Below are 22,422 nucleotides of genomic sequence, written 5' to 3' on the forward strand. Positions count from 1 at the left end.
ATGTTTATTCCTCAGTCGTAAGTCCACGCGTCTGGGGTGTACATCACTGTGTTGTTGAAAGCATTTCATACCGGCAAACAGAAAATCGTCATAAGCTGTTCTTGTTTCTCACGAACGATACCTTGCCGTATTTACAGATTTTTCACTAATATTAAGTAAGTAAATTTATCTTCTAAAGTCAAGTACTTTTACTGTAATGACAGTCACGCGAATACATTATACATATATTATAATTTTGAATGAAAACCTGCAAAGTTAAAAAAATTAGAACATAAATGTGTTTTGATAAAACGAGCAAAATATAATAAAATGATATTAATGTATAATCGATGATATATAGCCATGTTCAAAATTATAGACTTCCTTAGTAAAACGAATGAATTCTATACATGCATACAATAATGCGGGAAAAAACTTTGCTGTCTTCGACCGTAAAAAAGTTTTTAAAGACCAATGTTGGAATAAATTTTCCTAATATATAATATATAAATATAAATATTAATAAAATATAATATTGTTACACGGTCAAAGTAGGTAAGTTATGGTTTGAGCAAGATAAACTCTTTACAGATACCTTATTTCAATATTATTGAATATTTGTGAATTTTATTAAGAAAAAAGGTTCAAAATAAATAATATACATAATTCAAAAAAAGAAGTGACAAACAGTAAAAATTGAAACAAAAGCATCTGTTTCATTATAGAAAATTAATGGAAAATTTATCGAAACGTATTTTAGAAATAAATTTATGAAATGAGCGATAACAAAATATTAAATATTGGCAAATTGCAAATAGAGATTTTTTTATATTTATAATTTTGATTTTATTTTTTTATTTTTTTACTAATTTTAAGATACAGAAAAAGTAACAGAATGCTAATCCCTGGAGACCACACGTGTGCGATTTGGGACAAGTAAAAATTGAAAATCTTAAAAATCTTGAAAATTTTGTTTTGAAAGTAGCGATTTTTCTCTATGTTAATGATATTTTTTACTTTTACAAGTATTTCTATCGGATTCTACAGGAAATAATACTTCTATAAAGTATACATTTGAGTTTAATTTGAATAATTATATATGAAATTATTAAAACTTAGAAATACAAAATCCCAAGTTGCACCTGTGTCGCTATCGTGTGACTGGGTAAAGGTGGCTTCTAGGGATTAATAATGTTAGACATGATTGTAGTACTAACATAAAAAGATACTGAGGAATAAAGTTTATTTTATAATATATTTTATAATATATTTGAATAAAATTAAAAGTTGTTCAAAGCTATTTGAATGATATTAAAAGTTAACAAATTAAGGAGAGCCATCGTATCTGAAATGAGTAAACATTTTTTATATGTTTGTGGATATATTAGAACAATATTGAATATTTTAATACAATTTAAATAACATTTAAGCGATAGATTGTCAATTAATACAGCAAATAAAATAAGCTTCAAAGTTCAAGATTATGGATTTTTATAAAGGCACATATACATATACATATTTCAAAAATTTTTTGCGAAATAACATGTTTATAAAATAATAACTAACTAATATTTATAATTATATTTTATTTTACTAAAAACCTCTTATTTTATAGCAATAATTTTTCATTCTGTTTATTTATTATGTATATAAATCAATATATTCAAGGAATTGTCTGCAGTGTACACATAACTAAAATTTTATAGCATCAATAGTATCAATACTTACAAAATTGCTAGTTATTACTTATATTATTATATATATTATTATTCAACAAAAATTTCAACACGCTGAAGATTTTTTCACACTTTACGAAAAGTATAAAAAGTCTTTAAAATTAAAAAAAAATTTATGTGAATTACATTGTAACACATTATAGCATATTTTTTCTTCTTTTTCTTTCATAAATGCTTTAGTTTTATTTTAAGAGGATGCTAAACTGTTCGTCAAACTTGATCGAGATCGATAATGTAGAGTCATTCGTTTATTGTTGTTTATAAAAATATTTGCTTTAAATTATGTAGCTTATACTTACGTACAAATACGTACTATACGTACAAATAAATGGTATCCCTCAGTTCAGAATAGATTGACGAGTAAGACTATATTTGTTCAATTACGATTAAAAGCCGTATAAAAAGTTATTTGTGTGATCAAATTTTATTCATCTAAGCGCCCATCTATCATTACAGATTTCTGAAAATTTGATCACAAAAATAACTTTTTTTACTGTTTTTAATCGTAATTTGGCGAATATAGTCTTATTTCTCAATCTATTCTGAGCTGAGGGATACCATTCATTTGTACATACGTATAAGCTACATAATTTGTATTTTGAAGCGAATACTTTTATAAACAACGATAAACGATTCTACATTATTGACCTCGATCAAATTTGATGGATAGTTTAGCATCCTCTTAAAGCTGTATTTAATGCAATAAATAGTATAATAAATGTATGTGTGTGTGTGTGTATGTGTGTGTGTGTGTGTGTGTGTGTATGTGTGTGTGTGTAATAATAAGTATTAGATATATAATTAATACAAGAAATAAGAAAAGCGCCATATTCTGGCTAAAATGTTATTTTTTACAATAATTTCTTTACAATTTTTTTTAGAAAAGAAGATCTTATTGATACTTGATAGCATTAAAACTACTTAATTGATCGTCGATTTAATTTGTGATTTAATTATTCTAGTAAAATATTAAGAATTGTATTTCAAGACCGAATATGCAGCATACAGTTTACATGAGCTGAAGATTGTAAAAAATTCACACGAAAATTATTATTAGACATCAAGAATTGCCTCGACTAAGAAATATTCTCTTATTTTTTGTATTAAAAATAGATTTTTTATCATATATTATCAAGAACGAATGCAATAACTAATTTAATATTTTTAATGCCATGACGGCAATTAATAACATATGACAGTTACAATTACCATTTTACTAGATTTATATAAAAATTGTAACAAAAATAATAATATGAATTTGTTATCTTATATATTATTTCTCTTTCTCTTTTTCTCCTAGTTTACTATACAATTTAATCGTACATTAAAAAAGCTGATTTTTTATGTATATGTACGTTTTATTTATTATCCATTAATTCTATTATGTATCGTATAAAATTATAAATCATAAATGATAAAGAGGCGCAAAGACATTTATTTTTCTTTGCAAGAAATCGTTTGCTGTCTGAGATATACTTTTGCGAATATTTCACAATCTCTCCATCCAATTTTGGACATCACGACGCACATTTATACTCTATATATATTCTTGTGTCGATTGCCACTCTACTTTCATTCCCGTATTTGACTAATGAAATGTTACATATACATATATATATGTATACACGTGTACATCACAATATACACACACTGCGTGTCATCTCAGTATGGATATATGAATGTAATCGATATACACAGTCGTGCTTTTGCCTTAAGTATACATGATGTCATTTAAGTATATATAGTATATGATGCGGACGGAAGAAGCGAATGTCGCTCAATATTTATGTTTCCTATAAATATTTCTTTATCATAACAAATAATACCAACCTTATCAATTAACAATTAATGGCAATAATAAATATTAACTTTATAATAACAAAAAAAAGATTAAAACTGTAAAAGAACTTCACAAAGTGAATAAATTTAATTTAAAGTCTTGTAAAAATTATACGTTTCAATCTTATTGGTTAATGATTAATAACAATAATAAATAATTAATAATAAATAAAGCTAATAAAACAGATTAGCATAGAGAAAAAATTTCAAAACAAATAAATTTAATTATAAAACTATTTAATTATAAAAATATAGTTTTAATAATAATATAATTTTTATAATTTATTACTTTTCCTTTTTTTCGAGATAATATTTCTCTTTGGTTTTTAACTTTTATTTTATTTTATTAAAATACTGTACTGTCCCACACAGCACAGGATATCGCAATATCCATCAGATATCCGAGGGATATCGCAATAACCGTAGGACATCCATGGGATTGCGATATGTCCAATTGGATATCTCGATAACCTGGGGATATCTGCAGGATAAAGTGTGCTGTGTAGGGTAGTAACATAGCGATGATATAAAAAATTCAGTATTAATGAATAACACACTCAATTATTCGATTCCGATCATTCGGAATCAATCATAAAATATTTCATTAGCAATGCTTACCTAACTTTGTAATGTTCTTTTAATTTTAAAATCGAGAATAATCTTATATTAAACACAAAAAACGCCGCTATAATAATTATCCCTAATAAGATAAAAATTTTACGATTTAGAGGTTTAGAAAATTTGACATTATGTTAAATTTAACGAAATTTTAATACAATAAAATTTTAATACAAAAAATTTCAATTATACTTTGTTGAAAATATTTTCCACGTTTAATAAAACATACACACACAGACACACATATTGAGCGTATTTCATGCATCGATGATTGAATACGCTACTCCGCATTATAAATGAACAATATGAGTCATCATCATCATTGTCGTCGTCGTCATCGACCATCGTATATTTGGGCACTTTTGAAGCTCTCACTCGTACTTTGTAATATGGTCCAGAACTAAAGCGGTGGGCGATCGTCACGAATGCCCATCATGGACATGCTCTTATATGGTTTGCTGTGAGTCGTTTCTGTATATACGTGCCCCGAGACTTCGAGGTCGCCTTCATTGCATAATTCATGGACGCCGCGTGTATATGCGTTTTGTTGTCTATCAAAAAGAATCTTATTTATACTGCAAGTACAAATATGTGTTTTAATATCGAGATTTATTTTATATATCGATAGTTAAATTTGTGTATGAAAAATAAGCAAAAGCTAAGTTCCTTTAAGATAATTTTTTTTGAAAAGCCAAAGTACACATTGAAAATATATCTTCCATGCAAACAAAAGAACATTCGAATTATTTTTATATTATAAAATAATTCTTCCTAATATTTAATACAAATATTTTATTAAAAAACTTTTTATAAAACAAAACAAATCCATTTTTTTTAATCTTAGCTGTGGTGCCAAATTCATTCTCTATTAATAGAATCGTGAATAATTTTGTTTCGTCAAGAGAGCGAATATTATACAGAAAAAATGGGAAATATAAATATAGATAGATAATAAAAATTTCTCCCAGAACTAAACAAATCTACAGATTTATTTATTTTTTAATTTCCTTTAAATGGATCTTTAAAATACTAATTAAAATTTAAAATTTTCTTATACTTATTATATGTTCTCGAAGAAAACTTATTATATTTATACAAAGAGAAATATAAAAAAATGTTTTTATTAAGAACAATTTGTAAAATTTTGTAAATAAAAAATAAAAAATCAGTGCTTTATATATTTTATTAAATAATTTTTTTTTAATTTTTATTATTATTAATATTATAAAAATAATAAATCTGTAATATGTTATAAAAAAAAATAATTAATATAAAATTTTTTATTACAAAAACAAACAAATTTAGAGTTCTTTTTATATTTCTTTTTTATTATCTTAAATAGGTCTATAAAATATTACTGCCAAAATATACAATATTGTTCTTATATTAAATTAAAGTTATAAGAACAAAGTTGTAATTTTCCAAGCAAAAGTTACCATATTTATATATTTATTACAGTTTTTATATAATGAGAATAATATAAAAATAAATTTTATTTTTTGAAAATTTAATTTTCTGAACTTGTTATAGGAACTTTTCAATATTATACTTTCTTACAAAATTTATACTCTAATAAAAAATTTTCTTTAAATCTTGTACAAAACTTTTTTATATATTATTATTTTTATCATTTTTAAGATAATTTTTTCGATAAACTATACGAATTAAAATTTTTCAAAAATATGGAGAAAATATACATTTTAAGAAAATCTTACTACTTTATATACCTACGTAAACGAATTCCATATATACAAAAATAATCTACGATTTTTGATTGTATAATGTCCGAATAAAACTTATAAAACGTGAGAAAGTTTTAAATTTTTTAAATTTTTATAAATTCAAAATATAAAAAATTCTTTAAAATATTATAAAATATTATGAGAATTTATTTACATCGGAATAAAATATTTTCTCCTCATTACATCATTAAGACGAGATATTATAAATTTTCACAGAGAAAAAGAAAAAATCAACTTTTAATCATGGTTGGAATGACACAAAGACCTTGGACTCCTACAAAAAGACGAGGCCCGATTGCCGCTGAATACAGCAGCCCAGGACCAGCCTGTGTAACTCTACCAACATTAATAGGTGAATCTTTATACATTATAATATATCTGAATCAGTCATTTAAAAGATAACATAAGTAAAAAAATTTATTTTTAAAAAACTAAAAAAATGTCTAATTTTTACAACTACAGTTTTAAAAATAATTAATGTATGAAAAATATATCTTATTAATCTCATATAAAACTTATTTAAATTTTAAGACGTGTGTGTGTGTGTGTGTGTGTGTATATTTATATGTACATATAATATATATATACATATGCAAATTATGTAAGTACACACATATACAAATTTGTTTTTAAATTTTATAAGTTTTATAAGTTATATCTTTAAATTCTTTTATACACACATACACACATATTATATTATATACATATATATAATATAAAATTATACACTCCTTTTTTTAATGAAATGCTTATACCTTTTACACAATTTTATACACAGTATTATATACAGTTTACTTATTGTATATAATTATATTTATAGAGTATAATTATAAAAATTGTTTTTATTCCTTATGTTTATTTATTAGATTTGGTTGATCTTTGAAGAATGTTTAATAATAGAATGTTTAAAAAAATATTTACATTTATTAGTTTTACATAGATAATTTTTGATTAATGTCTAGCCTTTTAATAAAACACAGATCATAACAAGAACAATCTTCTTTTTATTGAGAATTTATTCAACAGGAAGACTCTTATAAAGCAAGTAACATGTTAATTAGTATATCGTTGCAACCATTACCTGCATGATTGCGTGCGATCATTAGATATTTATGATTTACGAGAACGACGCAACAGTGGCTTTATAATTAACGAAACAGTTGTTTACTTCCGCACTATAATAATAATATTGCCTTATAATCTTTTTATTTTTAATTTTTCATCAAATACTATCTTCTATAATAATAATATGTCACTGTGTGACATAATAATTATATAGTATAATATTCTATTATATAGCAATGTGTAATATTCGTAGGAAAAACAGTTACAGATTCTAAACGAGGAAGGGCACCAGCATTCTCCTTCGGCAACAGGTAAAACTGACAATTTATTTCTGAACTAAATTTAAATTTAATCTTTAATTTTTATATAACTGTTACTTTTTTTTTAAATTTTATATCTTAACTTTGTAAAAATATTTTTATGTTGCATTGTATTTAACCTTATTTGTCACAACCTCAGAATTTCACATTATTATCACAACAAGTAAAACATACTCGAGCAATTTTTATTTATTTATGTCTCCATGTCAAATGCATCAATTTTAAACAATTTTTTAAAATTGTAAATGCAAAAAATAAATGCCTTAGTTGTATAGGTATAACTTTCAGAGGTATTTATAAAAATATATATATAAATTTGTGAAAAAAATCAACTTTCTTGAAAAATCATTCGATCACAAGTATGCTATACTCGTTATGACAACTGAAAGTTAAAAAAACGAAATCGTTTTGTCTCATAAAGTGAGGTAACGTAAAGTGGGTAACGATTACAACCAGTCCTAATTACTGCTACTTTTTAAAATTAAAATATTAGAGTAAAACTATGAGAGCGTTAAGTATTAAAAATGACTTACTGTTAAATTAACACTCTTATATAAATATAAGCAGAACAATATAAAATAGTCAATAAGTCTTATATCTAATCTATGAGATAATTAAAGAAGTTATGAAGATGACTTTATCATTTTCTAATTAGAAGCCTAGCAAAGTTACGTGTTTTAGAAATACAAATAGACGTGATATTTTCACTTTATATGTACTAAAAGAATTATATGATAATGTTTAAATAATATTTTAATAAAATAAATATAAAAAAGTGATCAATTACTATTTTAATTTATTCAAATATCAGCATTATAGAAGCAATCATTTAAGGTCTGCCTACATGTATTACTGCCAGCAGTAAATAGAATTCGTTCTATACGTAAATAAATATACGTGCTACTTACCACTAACAATATTAATATTTTTATTTTTTTATTATATTAAATAAATTAAATTTTCGAATTTTTGCTTTTATTTTATATATATTAAGGTTTTTACAAAGGTTTTAAAACAAAATAATTAATTAAAATAAATGTTATACATATATTATTTAAAATAAGCATATCAGTTACCACAGTGTCCTTAAAACGACAGTAATTATGACAGTTATTTTATTAACAACTGCAGTGTCCCAAATACTGAAAATCTTATCTTAAATGCTTCAATTTAAAAATAAAAATTGATTTCAAGATAAAAGATTAAAGTTTTACTTTTAATAATGTTGTAACTATAAAACTCTTTAAAATTCAAGTAAAATTAAATTATAATAACATAATTTATAATAAATGTAATATAATGAATAATAAAAATTAATAAATAAGTGTTATAATATACTTTATATATAGTTTACATATAATTTTTAAATACAAAAAGGGTCGTTTACAAGATCATTCATCAAGATTTTTCATTATTTAGAATCAAATTTTCATTATTAATTTAAACACTGCCAATAATTAAGCCACTTATCTTATACTTTATGATTCTTTTAAGTAAGAAATATGTAATTTAATTTTATGTATAATCTCACATTTTGTAACTGTTTTAGACATGCAACAAGAGACAATAGCGCTGGCCCTGGTCCTGGGCAATATAATGTCTCTGGACTTAGCGCAAAAGGTATAAATACATAATACAAACCAAATTTCACAAAATAGATTTTTAATTTTTTAAATTTTAATAAAAACTATTCCCCAAAAATTATGAATTATGTGTTTTTAATTTTCTAGAAAATTATTTTCTAGAAAAATTAAAATTAAGAAAATCAAAGTTTTTTTCGTTTTTGTTTCAAAAAATAAGGTAAAAATAATTGTGACAATAAGGTAATAATTTTTTCAATTTTTTGAAATAAGTAAAATGAGAGGAGATTAATCGAAAAGGTTAAAAATAAAGGAAAACATAATTTTTTTCATTTTTTCAAAAAAAATATGGCAAAAACCAGCTGTGATAATGTAACAATCGTATTAATTGTTTAATTATTAGAGTTTCAAAATATAAAAAAAATCTTGAAATTTTTGTAAAATCTTGTAACAAAATAAGTTACAGTAAAAAACAAGAATGAAAATATTTTTAAAGAAAGAAATCTGAAAAATAACAAGGAGAAAGAATAGAAGTCTTTTTTTCAAAAAGTTTTGAAAATTTTGCCAGATTTAGAACAGATTTAGATTAAAAACATTATTTATAACAAGTTTATTTAAATTATTTAATGAAAATATTTATTTTGAATAAACAATATAGCAATTGTTTTCTTCATGTTAAAATATACGAATAAAATACGATAATAAGGTATTAAGCGAAGTGAAAGCATCTCATGAATGCGTGATTGCTTCGCGAACTTGCAAGTTCCGTTGGACACGGTATCGATCAAACTACAAACCGCCAATATTCCATAAGAATGATACATTTTAATAGCCAATGTTCACGAAATTCCTTCGGCTTAAACTTGAATAACATTGGCACGATTGATATACATTTCTTAATTCGATCTGCTTAAAAAAATAATAAAAGAAAAATTAATTCTAAATTAATTTTTTACGTATTATATAATTTTAATATTATTTATGCATTTTTAAATTGTATTTGATAACATTAGTAGTTCTTACTCTCTAATAAATTTTTAAAATTAAAATTACAACACAAAAAATTGTAAATATTCTAAAATGACCAATTAACGACATTTTTATGTGAGAGAGAGAGAGAGAGAGAGAGAGAGAGAGAGAGAGAGAGAGAAACTAATATATTTTTTATAAAATTACTAATAATATTTTAAAATAAATTCAATAAACGTCATCAAAATTTAAAAAAAATCTTATTGTTTGTTCAACAATTTTCAATTAATATATTTTTTAATAAGTTTTATATTATTGCGTTTCAAAAATAATAAATAAATTTCTGGTTTAAATAAAATGATTTTAAATAAAATTATATATAAATAATATATATACTATTTTAATTACTTTATTATTTTCCTGTGCGTTTTCATTTTTTGTCCTCTTTTTATCTCAAATTATATTATTTATTTAATTAGTTAATAACATATGACTTAGCATTGTACATTTCACAGTTAAAAAATCTTCTAGGAAAGGATGCTGCACCTGCCGTGTCATTGTACGGCCGAACAAAATCGACAAAGCCGGAAATTACGCCAGCACCAGGCGATTACAATCCGCAAAAAGCAGAAAAGATAATTTTGGACAATTCGCCAAAATATTCCTTTGGCGTTAAAACGCAAATCGAGAAGGTCAGCTGTACACCCGGTAAGTTTAAATTTTATATAACATTTATAGATTTTAATTGGCCAACACATACAGAAAACTTTTCAAATAGCGCACAACGTAAAACTGAAAATATATTGTTACTATATAAATATTTTTTATTATAAAATTAACTTTTTTAACTATATCTCTTTATAGAAGACTCTTTATTAGCTTATAGATTATATCTTATATTATTTTATTTTGAATATGCATTACATAATAATATTTTACTATAATTCCTGTAGATTGTGTGTGCGCTATTATAATTACAAATAGATCTGACCAAATTGATTTGTGATTACTGTAATATATACCTAATCCATACATGAAACAATTTTATAATGAAAATTATTATATACGACAGTAATTATGAACCATAAGAAAAAATTTCAGAGAATTATAAAAAGTGTAAATACTAATTTGATAATTTGATAAAAACTTAATAAAAATTTTCATAATTTCTTCCTTGGTCCGCACTTAGTATTTACCATAGTAATTTTTGCTATAAATTTTTTTTCTGTGTAATGACTAAGTCCAATTACTGTCATTGTCCCAGGAAAATTCAATTAAATATTTTTTTGAATTATATTATTACATAATTCTATCTAATTTTAATTCAATTCTTAATAATGATACTAGAATCAACATTGAGTCTGTTTTATCTATTAAACGCAATAATTTTGTAATTTTTGTAATAAGATTTCACATATATTTTTTTTATAGACAAGAACTCTGCAATAATGTTAAAGTGATGAAATCGACAACTTTGCCCACAAAAAAATAACACGAAAGAGACTACTTTCGACATGTAACAAAAAAATATTTAAGATCTAATTTTCAATGTCTGGGACTTGCTAGTAATTAAATTATTTTTCTTATAATAATCTGTAAATATTCTAATAAGTTCTGATCCACCCTTATAAAAAAAACACTCAAAATAACAACAAAAAAAGTATTGAAAATAACATAAAAAATTTCGGACACTTAATGTAACCCTCAACTTGAGTATAATCCTTACTTGAGAATTAACTTCATTATTATTCTCAATTTGAGAGTTAATTTAAGTGTTACTCTAAAAGTAAAAGTAATATCCATATTAACTCTCAAGTTAAGAATAAGACTAAGCATAAGTTAAGAATAAGACTAGATAAGTAATTTAATCAATAAACTATAGCAACTTTGTAGTCTACATTTTATAATAAAATGTTAGTTGAAAATATTCTGTAATGATCACTAAATGTGTCGTAAGTATGGAGAGTAAACTTTTAAATTTAATATTTATATTCAGACTTAAGTGTAAATGTTAAATCATTGAGTGTACGCATTCAAATGTTTGACTTTAAACACCCAATTTTGTTAGTGTAAATACTCAAAGTTGAAATATATATATACATATATTCAAATTTAAAAGTAAATTCCTACAATTGAATATTAATACTTAAATTTGAGTGTAAACACTCAATATATTTGAATGTTTTTTCTGTAAGGATAGAGAGTCTATAATAATTCGATAAAGAAAGTTTATAGATAATTATGATATATAAAATATTTTTATTGTACTTTAATATGTTACAATAAAATATATTAAAATTCATTGTAAACACATATTACAATTAATCTGAGAGTATCTATAAAATAATTGCACACAAATTATTATAATCCCGATGGAAAAATTTTAATGGTAAACATTTGGTAAAATTTTGATGATATTTTGATGTACTTTATATTGATTTTGACCAGTGATTTTATCAAATGTCAAAATTTTATCAAAAATGTATTAGTATTTCATGGTATTTCAATAAAATACCATTAATTTGTCATTATAAAGTATCTATATACACAAGTATATTTTTTCTTTACAATTTATAAAGAATAATTTTAATAAAATTTTATTATATTTTAATTAAATTCTTTAAATATCTTTGTTTTTTATTAATTGCAAAATTTAATCTTTTAAACAAAATATAATAAAAATTTTGTTGCATTAAAATTTTATTAAATTTAATATAACATTATGTCCATCAAAATTTCACAAAAAATCTATTAAAATTTTTTTGTCAATAAATAAGTATAATTAATAAAAAATTAAAATTTTAGTTTTAAGTAAATAAGAAATTTTGTACAAACATTATTAATTAAAAAGCACCACTTACGTCGTATATTTAAGTCTATAATAAAATCTATAATAAAAGTATCAAACATAAACATAAATATTGCAATCATAGCACCGAGTGATTATTGCGCTGAAATCATGACTCTCTACAGAACAGCAGCGTTCACTTTTGGTGTAAAAGCTGTATCTGAAAGATCAAACGATACGCCTGGTAATTATATAGTTAATATGTATATAGTTAATTATATAGTCAATTAAATACACAATTCGAATATTTTATATATACTAATAGCAACCCAAACTAATGAGAAAAGTAATAATTATTCACTTTAGGAGACCCAGCTCCAATAATATTGATCTCAAAATATGTTGTTAAGGTCACTCCCCTTCCCCTCGGCTTGATCTTTTAGTCAACACTCACGATTCATTAGATTAGGAAGTTATTAATAAAAAAGTTGACAATATAAACGTACATTACACTGTAAAAATTTAACTTTATAACATAAGTAGATTATTTTCATACTTTCCACGCAAAATGAGGTCCAAGTAAATTTGTTATCCAAGTAAACATTGAATAAATATATTTTTAATACAATTTATTTATTCTGTGTAATATGGATTTTCCATTTTCTACGCGAAGCAAGACCTACCCTATCCTCTCCCTACTTACAGCCCAAAAATAGGCTGTGTAATAATTGTTCTGTTCCATATGAAATTTCCATTTTTTATGCGTTTATATTGTCAACTTTTTTGTTAATAACTTTCTAACAAATCACATACCAGCTAAAATCTTTTAAAGTTTACTTAAAAAGGTAACCTTTTTTTTTCAAAAGAAATAATTGCTTTAAAGATATTCTAAACATTTTCTTACATAATTAATAAATTCTACAAATCGTATATATTAAAAAATTTAGGAAAAACCTATGTTACATTATAATATCGATGCAATGTTTAGGAAAATCAATGTCATCGCAACTAATTAATTATGATTAACTATGGGACTTTATTTGAGGATTATTACATCAAAAGATTATACGATTTGAAACTATTATCACTGGAGAATTGTCACTTAGGTACAAAACATGTTTCTTTAAACATTTACACATGAACGTATAATAAATTTGAAACTTACAAGCACTGTAAATTTCTTAAAATAGTATTTATTATAACTACGAGTTACGTAGTAGTTACAATTTTTATTTCTTAGTATTCCACTTTCTTTCTTTAAGCTGTATTCCATTTCGATCTTTAAGGAGGTTCTCCAGTCGTTTTCTTTAATAAGAAAAATTTAATCAGTTTTGAGACTAAGAATCTAAATATAATAACTATAATTTTATTTAAAATTATAGTTGTCTATTTCTCACATAAATTGTTTATTTTCAATTTTTAATCTTTAAATTGATTTTATTTTTGAAATATTCGTTTTTAGTCTTTTCAAACTTTGTTGTTTAACATACAAAAACATTCAAATATATATTGCTTATTTGTTCTAAATAATAGGACAATAACAATAAAGACATATAATCGAGACACTTTTTAATTTACATTTACATATTTAAAATTTTTAGCTTTTTTAAAGAAATATTATCTAAAAACAATGTAATATGTTACTCTATTGGTCCTCTTTCTCTATTATTTCGAAGATGAATGGAAAGTCATAATTCTGATTCACCTTCTTTAAACTGAAGAACCTTCTTAAAATCCATAGTAATTAATTAACTGCACATGCGGTGTTTTTAGGATGCAGGTAAAAGTAACTGTGTGCGATTAATATACATTTCCAGCAAACAAATTATATATATTGTTATATAACATAGGAATAATATGTGATGTAACAGATGTTATATCCTAGTTATATTAATATTGTGTATCTAATTATATATGAACAATACAATTATGTTATAAAACTGTTAAATATTTTTGCAGTGAATTCCAAAATGCCTTTGCATCTTTTTTTGAAGAGCAAAAACAAATCAAACTTTATAGGGCCTCTGATTTGCTCAGTATTATCACTGTTCCTTGAATAATACAATAGAATCTTTGTGGTTCTTATTACTGTCTGGAGCATTGCGAATTTTCGAACGCTCTGGAGAAACTTCTTGATTTAGAAATATCGCTTCTCCTCTGAAGACTCATTTACTTTAAATAACTTATCTGCCTCAAATAATTTGCAGTTATTTACCAATGTGTATATAATCTATATTGTATTATTTTTGTAACTATATGCAACCATATTATATTTGTTATATAACTGGAACTCTTTTTGAGAAATTACAACTAACGAGTACATTATATGCAATGAACACGTTATATTATCTGTTATATTTCATTTTTTTACGGCGATATAACAATTATATATCTGTTTGCTGAGTCGTCAATTAACGTAGTTGATAAATAAAGGAAACGTAAATAACTTCTATGTCGATATTTGCAGAGATTAGAGATTTTATGCATTGCGCGTTAAGTTGATAGTGTAGCTGGCACGTAGCCGTATATGTATATGTATATGTAAAATTGACATAGTACATAGAGTATTGCTTATTATCGTAAAGTATATTATTGCATGTTTCGCAATATGTGTTTAATTCCAATCTGTATATCTTAAACCGTTAATATCTTTCTCCAAATGTATAATAATCCAAAAAACTTGACATAAATAATGCAAATAGAAAAAAATATTGTTCACGATGGAACTTGTAAAATTTATTGACAAGTGTTTAGCTCCAGGTACATATCATCCAGAAAAGACGAGACTGGATAACATGCCACAGTTCACGTTCGGACTTAGAACACCGCTTGATAAGCCAAGTAACACGCCAGGTATAACGTAAAATAAAAAAAACAATAGAGATAAGAAATAAAAAATTAAATTATAATTCTAATTAAATAGAATTGAACTAATAAAGTAAACCTTTTACGATCATCGATAACCATCATCAATCTCCGATTTTTTTCCTAAAATTATCAGCTCGAGAGTCTGCAGATAAGAAAAGTCTCACGTCCCTCTCTGGTGAAAATGTAAAATCGGAGCGTAAGTCGAATGTAAAGGAAGAGTAAGAGAAGCGTTAACAAATCTTCTACAAAGCGTAAATTGAAACAATGAAATGTAAAAGAAGCTTTAACACTTCTTTTACATTTTATTGTTTCAATTTACACTTCGTAGAAGGTTTGTTAAGGCTTCTCTTACTCCCCCTTTACATTCGACTTACGCTTCGATTTTACATTTTCACCAGAGCTCGGATGTATCACCTTTATAAACGCATAATATTATTTAATATTTTAAGTAGATTCTTTAAATATACACTTAATATTTTAAGAATGTACTTAAAACATTACTTAATATTAATAAATAATATTATGCGGGCTCTCTTCTCTCTCTCTCTCTTATACGGACTTGGAACTGTCAAAGTAATCGCGGTGATTTTTACTCTTATAACGATGTTTAACACTCGTTATTTTAAATTTTTAACTTTTTACTTTGTACATATAATTTATTTATATAATGATTATTTATTTGTAAAATGTAAATTCAATTTTAATCATTTTGTTGTTTAAAGATGTATTAGATATTAATATTATGACAACTGCTGAAGTAGTCAAAACATTCTGTCAATGTGATAATCTATTATATTATTTAAAGACTAAAGAATACAATATATAAAGATCTTTATTAAAAATACACACATGGTCTTTTTATATAATTAATAAAAATGTAATCAATTTTTTTACTATGTATACACTTATGTTATAAATGGATTTATACTCTTGTTTATTTTATAATGTAACTCTTCTTTTCTGATATAGCGCCTGGCACATACAGTCCGGAAAAGGTAAATTTGGAAAAAGGTCCACAGTACAGTTTGACCGGCAAAAGCCGAATCGAAAAGCACAACGATACACCAGGTATTTGAGAATTCATGCATTTTGTTTTATAAATATCGATTATTTTATTTAAAAAATATATAACGGTGATTTTTCCTTGACAGCGCCAGGTGCGTATTGTCCCGAAAAAGTAAAATTGGATTCATCATTGCAGTTTAGTTTTGGATTAAAACCTGCTATCGAGAAACCGAGCGATACACCAGGTATGTGCAATAAATTTCTCATATAAAAATTTTTAATAAAATTTTGATGAAATTTTCATAACATTTTGTTGAATTTTATGTTATTTGGACTATTTAAATCAGTAATTTTACCAAAAGAATTTTAAACAAAGCCCCAAAAAATATATAATTCACGGTACTTTTACCATTTCTTAATCAAACATGGCGTTTAAAACTGTCGTAATAATATTTGCTTGTTATAAAAGATTTACAATTTGCATTCACGAAATTAAAGATTCCAGACGGGATATGTAAACGACGGAATACTATGTAGCGATCGTAGCGTTGAGTTGTGCATCTGTTTTCTGTGCTAGAGATCTGAATTCAAACCTCGATCAGAATCGTCTGACTTTTATTTAATTGCTACCTCTCGAAAGGCAATCCAAACCACCGAGAATATTTTTTGTTCAGGAAAAGAAATCGACATTTAATTATAGGTCCCGTATATTTGTGTAAATTATGAAAAGCGCACATCGCAGAAATACTATACGATCGTTACAATCATATCACTATAAAAAGAAGAAATGACCCTCTTTGCTCTTCTACTACTTACATTTAAAAGTAGTATTAAAAATTTTTTATTAAAACTTAATTACATTTTTACTGATTTCCTTATTAAAATATATCATTTGTGTTTCTCATTAAACGTAGAAAATAATCTTTCAGCGAAATATTACTAAAATTTTATTATACATTTATTGAAGTTTTAATAAATTTAATGTATTTTATATATTTTATATAATGAAACATTAAGTTTGTCATAATTTCATCAAAATATAATTAAAATTTTTTACCAAGATTTGTTATAGAGAAAAAATATTTTTGTTCAGTGTGCCTTTCTGTTTCAGCTCCCGGTGCATATAGTCCCGAAAAGGTAAACTTGAATAAAGGGCCTCAGTATAGCTTGAGCGGCAAAGGATCAGCCGAGAAACCTACTGATACACCAGGTACAATAAAATTGTGATTCATATAAGCATAAATTATTTATATGCAAATCGTAATTTGTAACACAAAGTGCAAATTACAAAATGTTTAGAAAAATGTTGCATAGGCCTTCTAAAGCAGCATACCCTTATTTCTCCAAGTTCAATTGAAGGACAACAAAACTTGCACTGTATTAATAATATGGTATAAAGCACAATCTGCTTAATTAAAGAAATAAAATTTTATATCATAATCGTTTTAAGAAATCTAACTTAAAAGATTACGATTTTCTGATTTAGTATAAATAATATTTTCTGAAATAATTTTTAATTTAACTTAAATTAATTAAATATTAACGTAACTTTTAATTGAATTAGTTTCTGTTCATGTAATTTTTAACGTAACTAAATTAATTTTATAAGCTGTTAACAACAGTAGCTTTAATTTAATTTCGTTAAAAAATTATATTAATTTATCCAATCGTGTAGAAAAAAGGATTTACAATTTTGTGTAATCAACAAACCGATTATTTTGTCCAAAACGTATAGCATTCAATTGGTAAAATAGATCCGTCACTTCTAGTAAATAGAATTCTAATAATTCAATAAAGGCAATTATCATTATCATAGTCGTACTTTTCAATGTTCTATGCATATAAAAAAAATAAAATAATAAAGTGCTTTTTCAATTTTATTTTTCCAAAAAATTAAGAACACTTTAGTAGTATCTTATTAATACAATAGTTTTTTCGGCAGAAATAAAAAATTCGTTTTTTTTCCTTCAATTTTATTTTTCTGAAAAATTAACACGGAATTTAAAGTAGCACCATGTAATTTTTAGCACCTGGAACATATTGTCCTGAAAAAGTTAAATTGGATACCACGCCGCAATATAGTTTCGGAATTAAACCTCCTTTGGAGAAACCCTATGACACGCCAGGTATGATTGACGCTATTAGTATAGCAATATATAATCTCTATTATATATTTATTGTATATTTGTCTGCTATTTGTAGCGCCTGGAACATATAGTCCGGAAAAAGTAAATTTGTCTAAAGGACCAGAGTACAGTTTAACTGGCAAAGGACCTACTGAAAAGCCCGCGGATACACCAGGTATGTAAAAGCTGCCAAAGTAAATCGTTTGTATATATAATAATATAATAAAATAATTTTTAGCGCCTGTAACATATTCTCCAGAAAAAGTAAGATTAGATAATACGCCACAATATAGTTTTGGCATTAAATACGCTCCGGTTAAATCTAATGATACACCAGGTAATATATAAATATTATTATTTTACAACATAGTAAATTATAGGTACAATTATTATAATTACCGCGCATATATCTATTTCAATCTTCTAGCACCAGGTACTTACAGTCCAGAGAAAGTAAATTTGGATAAAGGGCCGCAATACAGTTTGACTGGGAAAGGACCTACTGTAAAACCCGTGGATACGCCAGGTATGTAAAAATCGGAAAGCTAATAAAATAAATCATTTGTAAATACATTTTATTAATACGGATTGTCAGCGAAGAATATTCTCTGGAAAAAATAAAATTGGATAATACGCCGCAATACAGTTTCGGGATTAGCCATACACCGAATAAATCCTCAGTGATACGTCAGATAATTATTCTGTTCTGATTCTGTCTTGATGCAGAAGAAATAAGACTCTTATCGTATACTTTTATTTTGTAGCGCCTGGAACTTACAGTCCGGAAAAAGTAAATTTGGATAAAGGACCACAATATAGTTTAACTGGTAAAGGATCTGTTTCAAAAGTTGATGACATTCCTGGTATGTTTTAGGTATTTTATTGAAACTTAAATTTGATCATTCATTTTTATATTTGATGTTTATTCTTGTCATAGCACCTGGTACATACAGTCCGGAAAAGGTGAATCTGAACAAGGGGCCACAGTACAGTTTGGCTGGAAAAAGGATGCCAGAAAAATTAAACGATAATCCAGGTAAATGTTATATTACCTTGACTAATTTCTTCCAAAATATGTATTTCTTTGACATACTATTAACATGCAAAGATAGAATTTAATAAATAACGATAGACAATATTAATTTCTGATTGCCTCGCCTATAGGCCCCGCTGATTACAAACCAGAGAAAGTTCTAAATCTGGAACATAAACCTTATTACAGTTTTGGTGATAGAAAATCTTTGGATGAGCCTAAAGATACACCAGGTAATGGTGATTAACTTGGCTAACATTGCATCTTTAGCGTTTTCTAAGTGGGCTAATATGTGAAGATAATCGAATGATAAACGACATAATTTTTTGATTGGTTTTGGTAGGCCCAGCCGATTACACTCCAGAAAAAGCTCTAAATCTGGAACATAAACCTTATTACAGTTTCGGTAATAGGAAATCTTTGGATAAACTTAGAAATACACCAGGTAACGGTGTGGATTAACTCGGTCGATTAATAATGCCTCTTTAGTGATCGTTATCTAATCTGGGATATAAACCATATTTCAATTTTGGTAATAGAAAATCCTTCCATAAGTCCCATAATGGTATGCATTAAATAAAAACTAATAAATAATAATCGTCTAATGTAAATCTATAACTCTAATAACAATTTTTCTTAGAATTTTTTATATTATTTTTCAAAATTTTTATATACATTTTAATATTTTTTTCTATATAAATAATTATGTTAAATAACTATATTTAACAATTATTCATAATTTCGTATAAAATAAATACTTTCAAAAATACTAAGAAAGTAATCTGATTAAAATTTGAATATTTTTCATAAATTATTAAACATAAGTATTTAAGCTAACATATTTAATACTCTACTGTCAAAACACTTTATTTATTTTTATTTCAAAATTCAATTTTACGAACTTATCTTCAAAACATTATTTTATCATCATTTCATTCAAACATAGTCGAGAAATCTCATTGCTACGCATTTTATTCTATTTTTTTTTATTATATTCGATATAACCTTTACAAGAAATAGAACTCTGCCGCATTCATACTATTTGCTTGAATCTAAAAAAAAAACTCTTCTTTCAGTGTAAATAAAAAAAAATTAAAAAATCTACATCTTTTCTAGAAATTTTCATATATATAAATTCTCTTATATGCTGAGATTTCTCATTCTAGAGATTCTAAAAAAAACTTATAAAATCTGAAAAATATTTAAGGTGTTGTTCAAAAATCTTCATAAACTAAATATTCGAAATTCTTGATAATTTCTTCTCTCGATAATATTATAAGACATTATATTTGAGAGAAATTTTCACCAAAAAAATGAAAATGTAATAATTAGAACAAAAATATTAATTTCTGATTATTTTGATAGACCTAATAGGCACAATCCAAAATAGCTTAATATTTAGAATATAAATCTTATTCTAGTTTTGGAGAAAGCCTTTGCATAAACCTAACGATAATTGGACTAAATAATTGGACCAGAAATTTAAATGTTAAAAACAAAATATTAATATTATTTTCTGATTTTTGAGGAATTTATTGTAAAATCATATATCATATAAAAAATGCCACATATTATGCAAATCTAAAGTAGGCATGTCATATTGTAAAATAATTCTTTAATCTTTTTCTCACTATTTGCATAAGAAATAATTGTACATAATTATTAAGATTAATAATGTTTGTGAGAATCCAATAAATACTAACTATCTGTAAATAACATCAATATTATAATTTCACTCAATGATATAAATTTAATATACATATAATACATATATTGTATATTATTAAATGTTAAATTATAACATGTTATCTTAAATAACAAAACGTGCCCGAATAAAATCACAAATTTATGATTATTTATGATGCTAACAACTTACCTTATTTGTTTCCAATAATTTCGAATATATTGATATTAAAGCAATATGCAGGTAATAGTGTATAATATGTATTACTAGCAGTTAATAGCAAGATAGTAGCATTAAAGTTTGCATTTGTTCGCGAATTGATACCTTCACAATGTGATGACATCTTTAGTTAATAATTTGCCAGTAACATATCGACATATAACAATAATACTATCTCCAATTCCATTTCAAGAATTTTTTAAAGTTTAAATTTACAATAGATTTCTGAACAAAACCTTTTAAATGTTTTTCAGATTTTATAAGATTTCTTCATTATAAAATAAAAAATCTCAGAATATAGCCTAATTCACATATATAAAAATTTATAGAAGAGATATAGACTTCTTTTTTTTATATTTGCATTAAAAAAATCTTTCGCGTTATTATCTAGAATATTACTATTAGTTGGTGATTCCTAAGAAAATATAGAAAAAATAAAATAGTTACTGAAAATAGATGCTCCATCAGCTATGCTTCGATCTTTTAACATTTTTGTTCAATTATTTTTAAGTATTCTAATAAGTATATGTAATAAATATGTGTAACAAATATGTGTTATAATGAACATTTTATGAATATTTTATGTTATGTTTTTCTTAAATATATGTATATGTGTTCTAGTACTGTGACTAGTATAATGCCTAGCACTCTTGTGCATAATATTGTATAATAACCACAATTAATACTTTTCAAGAATATACAGAAGCATTTTATAATTTATTTTACAGCTCCTGGTACATATAGTCCCGAGAATATAAACATGTCTAAATCGCCGCAATATAGTTTTGGCGTTAAAACCGAGATCTATGAGAAGAAAAATATACCAGGTGATGTTAATATCACTAATGTTG

General features: G+C 24.8%; 1 protein-coding gene and 1 long non-coding RNA gene across 4 annotated transcripts in view; one reads left to right on the plus strand and one right to left on the minus strand.

The window, feature by feature from the left end:
- Positions 1–22,422, plus strand: part of LOC105840127 (leucine-rich repeat extensin-like protein 5) — a 25,193-nt gene continuing 2,771 nt past the window's right edge. The window contains exons 1-19 of one of the 3 annotated variants that reach the window (XM_036293551.1): positions 1–155; positions 6,131–6,266; positions 7,233–7,290; positions 8,849–8,919; positions 10,380–10,556; positions 12,782–12,880; positions 15,391–15,489; positions 16,474–16,572; positions 16,656–16,754; positions 17,603–17,719; positions 18,537–18,635; positions 18,712–18,810; positions 18,874–18,972; positions 19,063–19,161; positions 19,400–19,498; positions 19,573–19,671; positions 19,800–19,901; positions 20,012–20,113; positions 22,300–22,398. In XM_036293551.1, the coding sequence (XP_036149444.1) occupies positions 6,158–6,266; positions 7,233–7,290; positions 8,849–8,919; positions 10,380–10,556; positions 12,782–12,880; positions 15,391–15,489; positions 16,474–16,572; positions 16,656–16,754; positions 17,603–17,719; positions 18,537–18,635; positions 18,712–18,810; positions 18,874–18,972; positions 19,063–19,161; positions 19,400–19,498; positions 19,573–19,671; positions 19,800–19,901; positions 20,012–20,113; positions 22,300–22,398 (1,825 nt within the window). In that variant the 5' untranslated portion in view covers positions 1–155; positions 6,131–6,157. The remainder of the gene's footprint in view (positions 156–6,130; positions 6,267–7,232; positions 7,291–8,848; positions 8,920–10,379; positions 10,557–12,781; positions 12,881–15,390; positions 15,490–16,473; positions 16,573–16,655; positions 16,755–17,602; positions 17,720–18,536; positions 18,636–18,711; positions 18,811–18,873; positions 18,973–19,062; positions 19,162–19,399; positions 19,499–19,572; positions 19,672–19,799; positions 19,902–20,011; positions 20,114–22,299; positions 22,399–22,422) is intronic. The other 2 variants (XM_036293552.1, XM_036293553.1) reach the window with 2 other exon arrangements.
- On the minus strand, positions 19,493–19,829 carry LOC114254678. The gene is made up of 2 exons (XR_003626001.2): positions 19,688–19,829; positions 19,493–19,604 (listed from the first exon to the last, which is right to left on the minus strand). It is a non-coding gene; the product is annotated as an uncharacterized LOC114254678 (long non-coding RNA).

The sequence above is a fragment of the Monomorium pharaonis genome, chromosome 11, assembly GCF_013373865.1.
Source record: "Monomorium pharaonis isolate MP-MQ-018 chromosome 11, ASM1337386v2, whole genome shotgun sequence".
Lineage (NCBI taxonomy): Eukaryota > Metazoa > Arthropoda > Insecta > Hymenoptera > Formicidae > Monomorium > Monomorium pharaonis.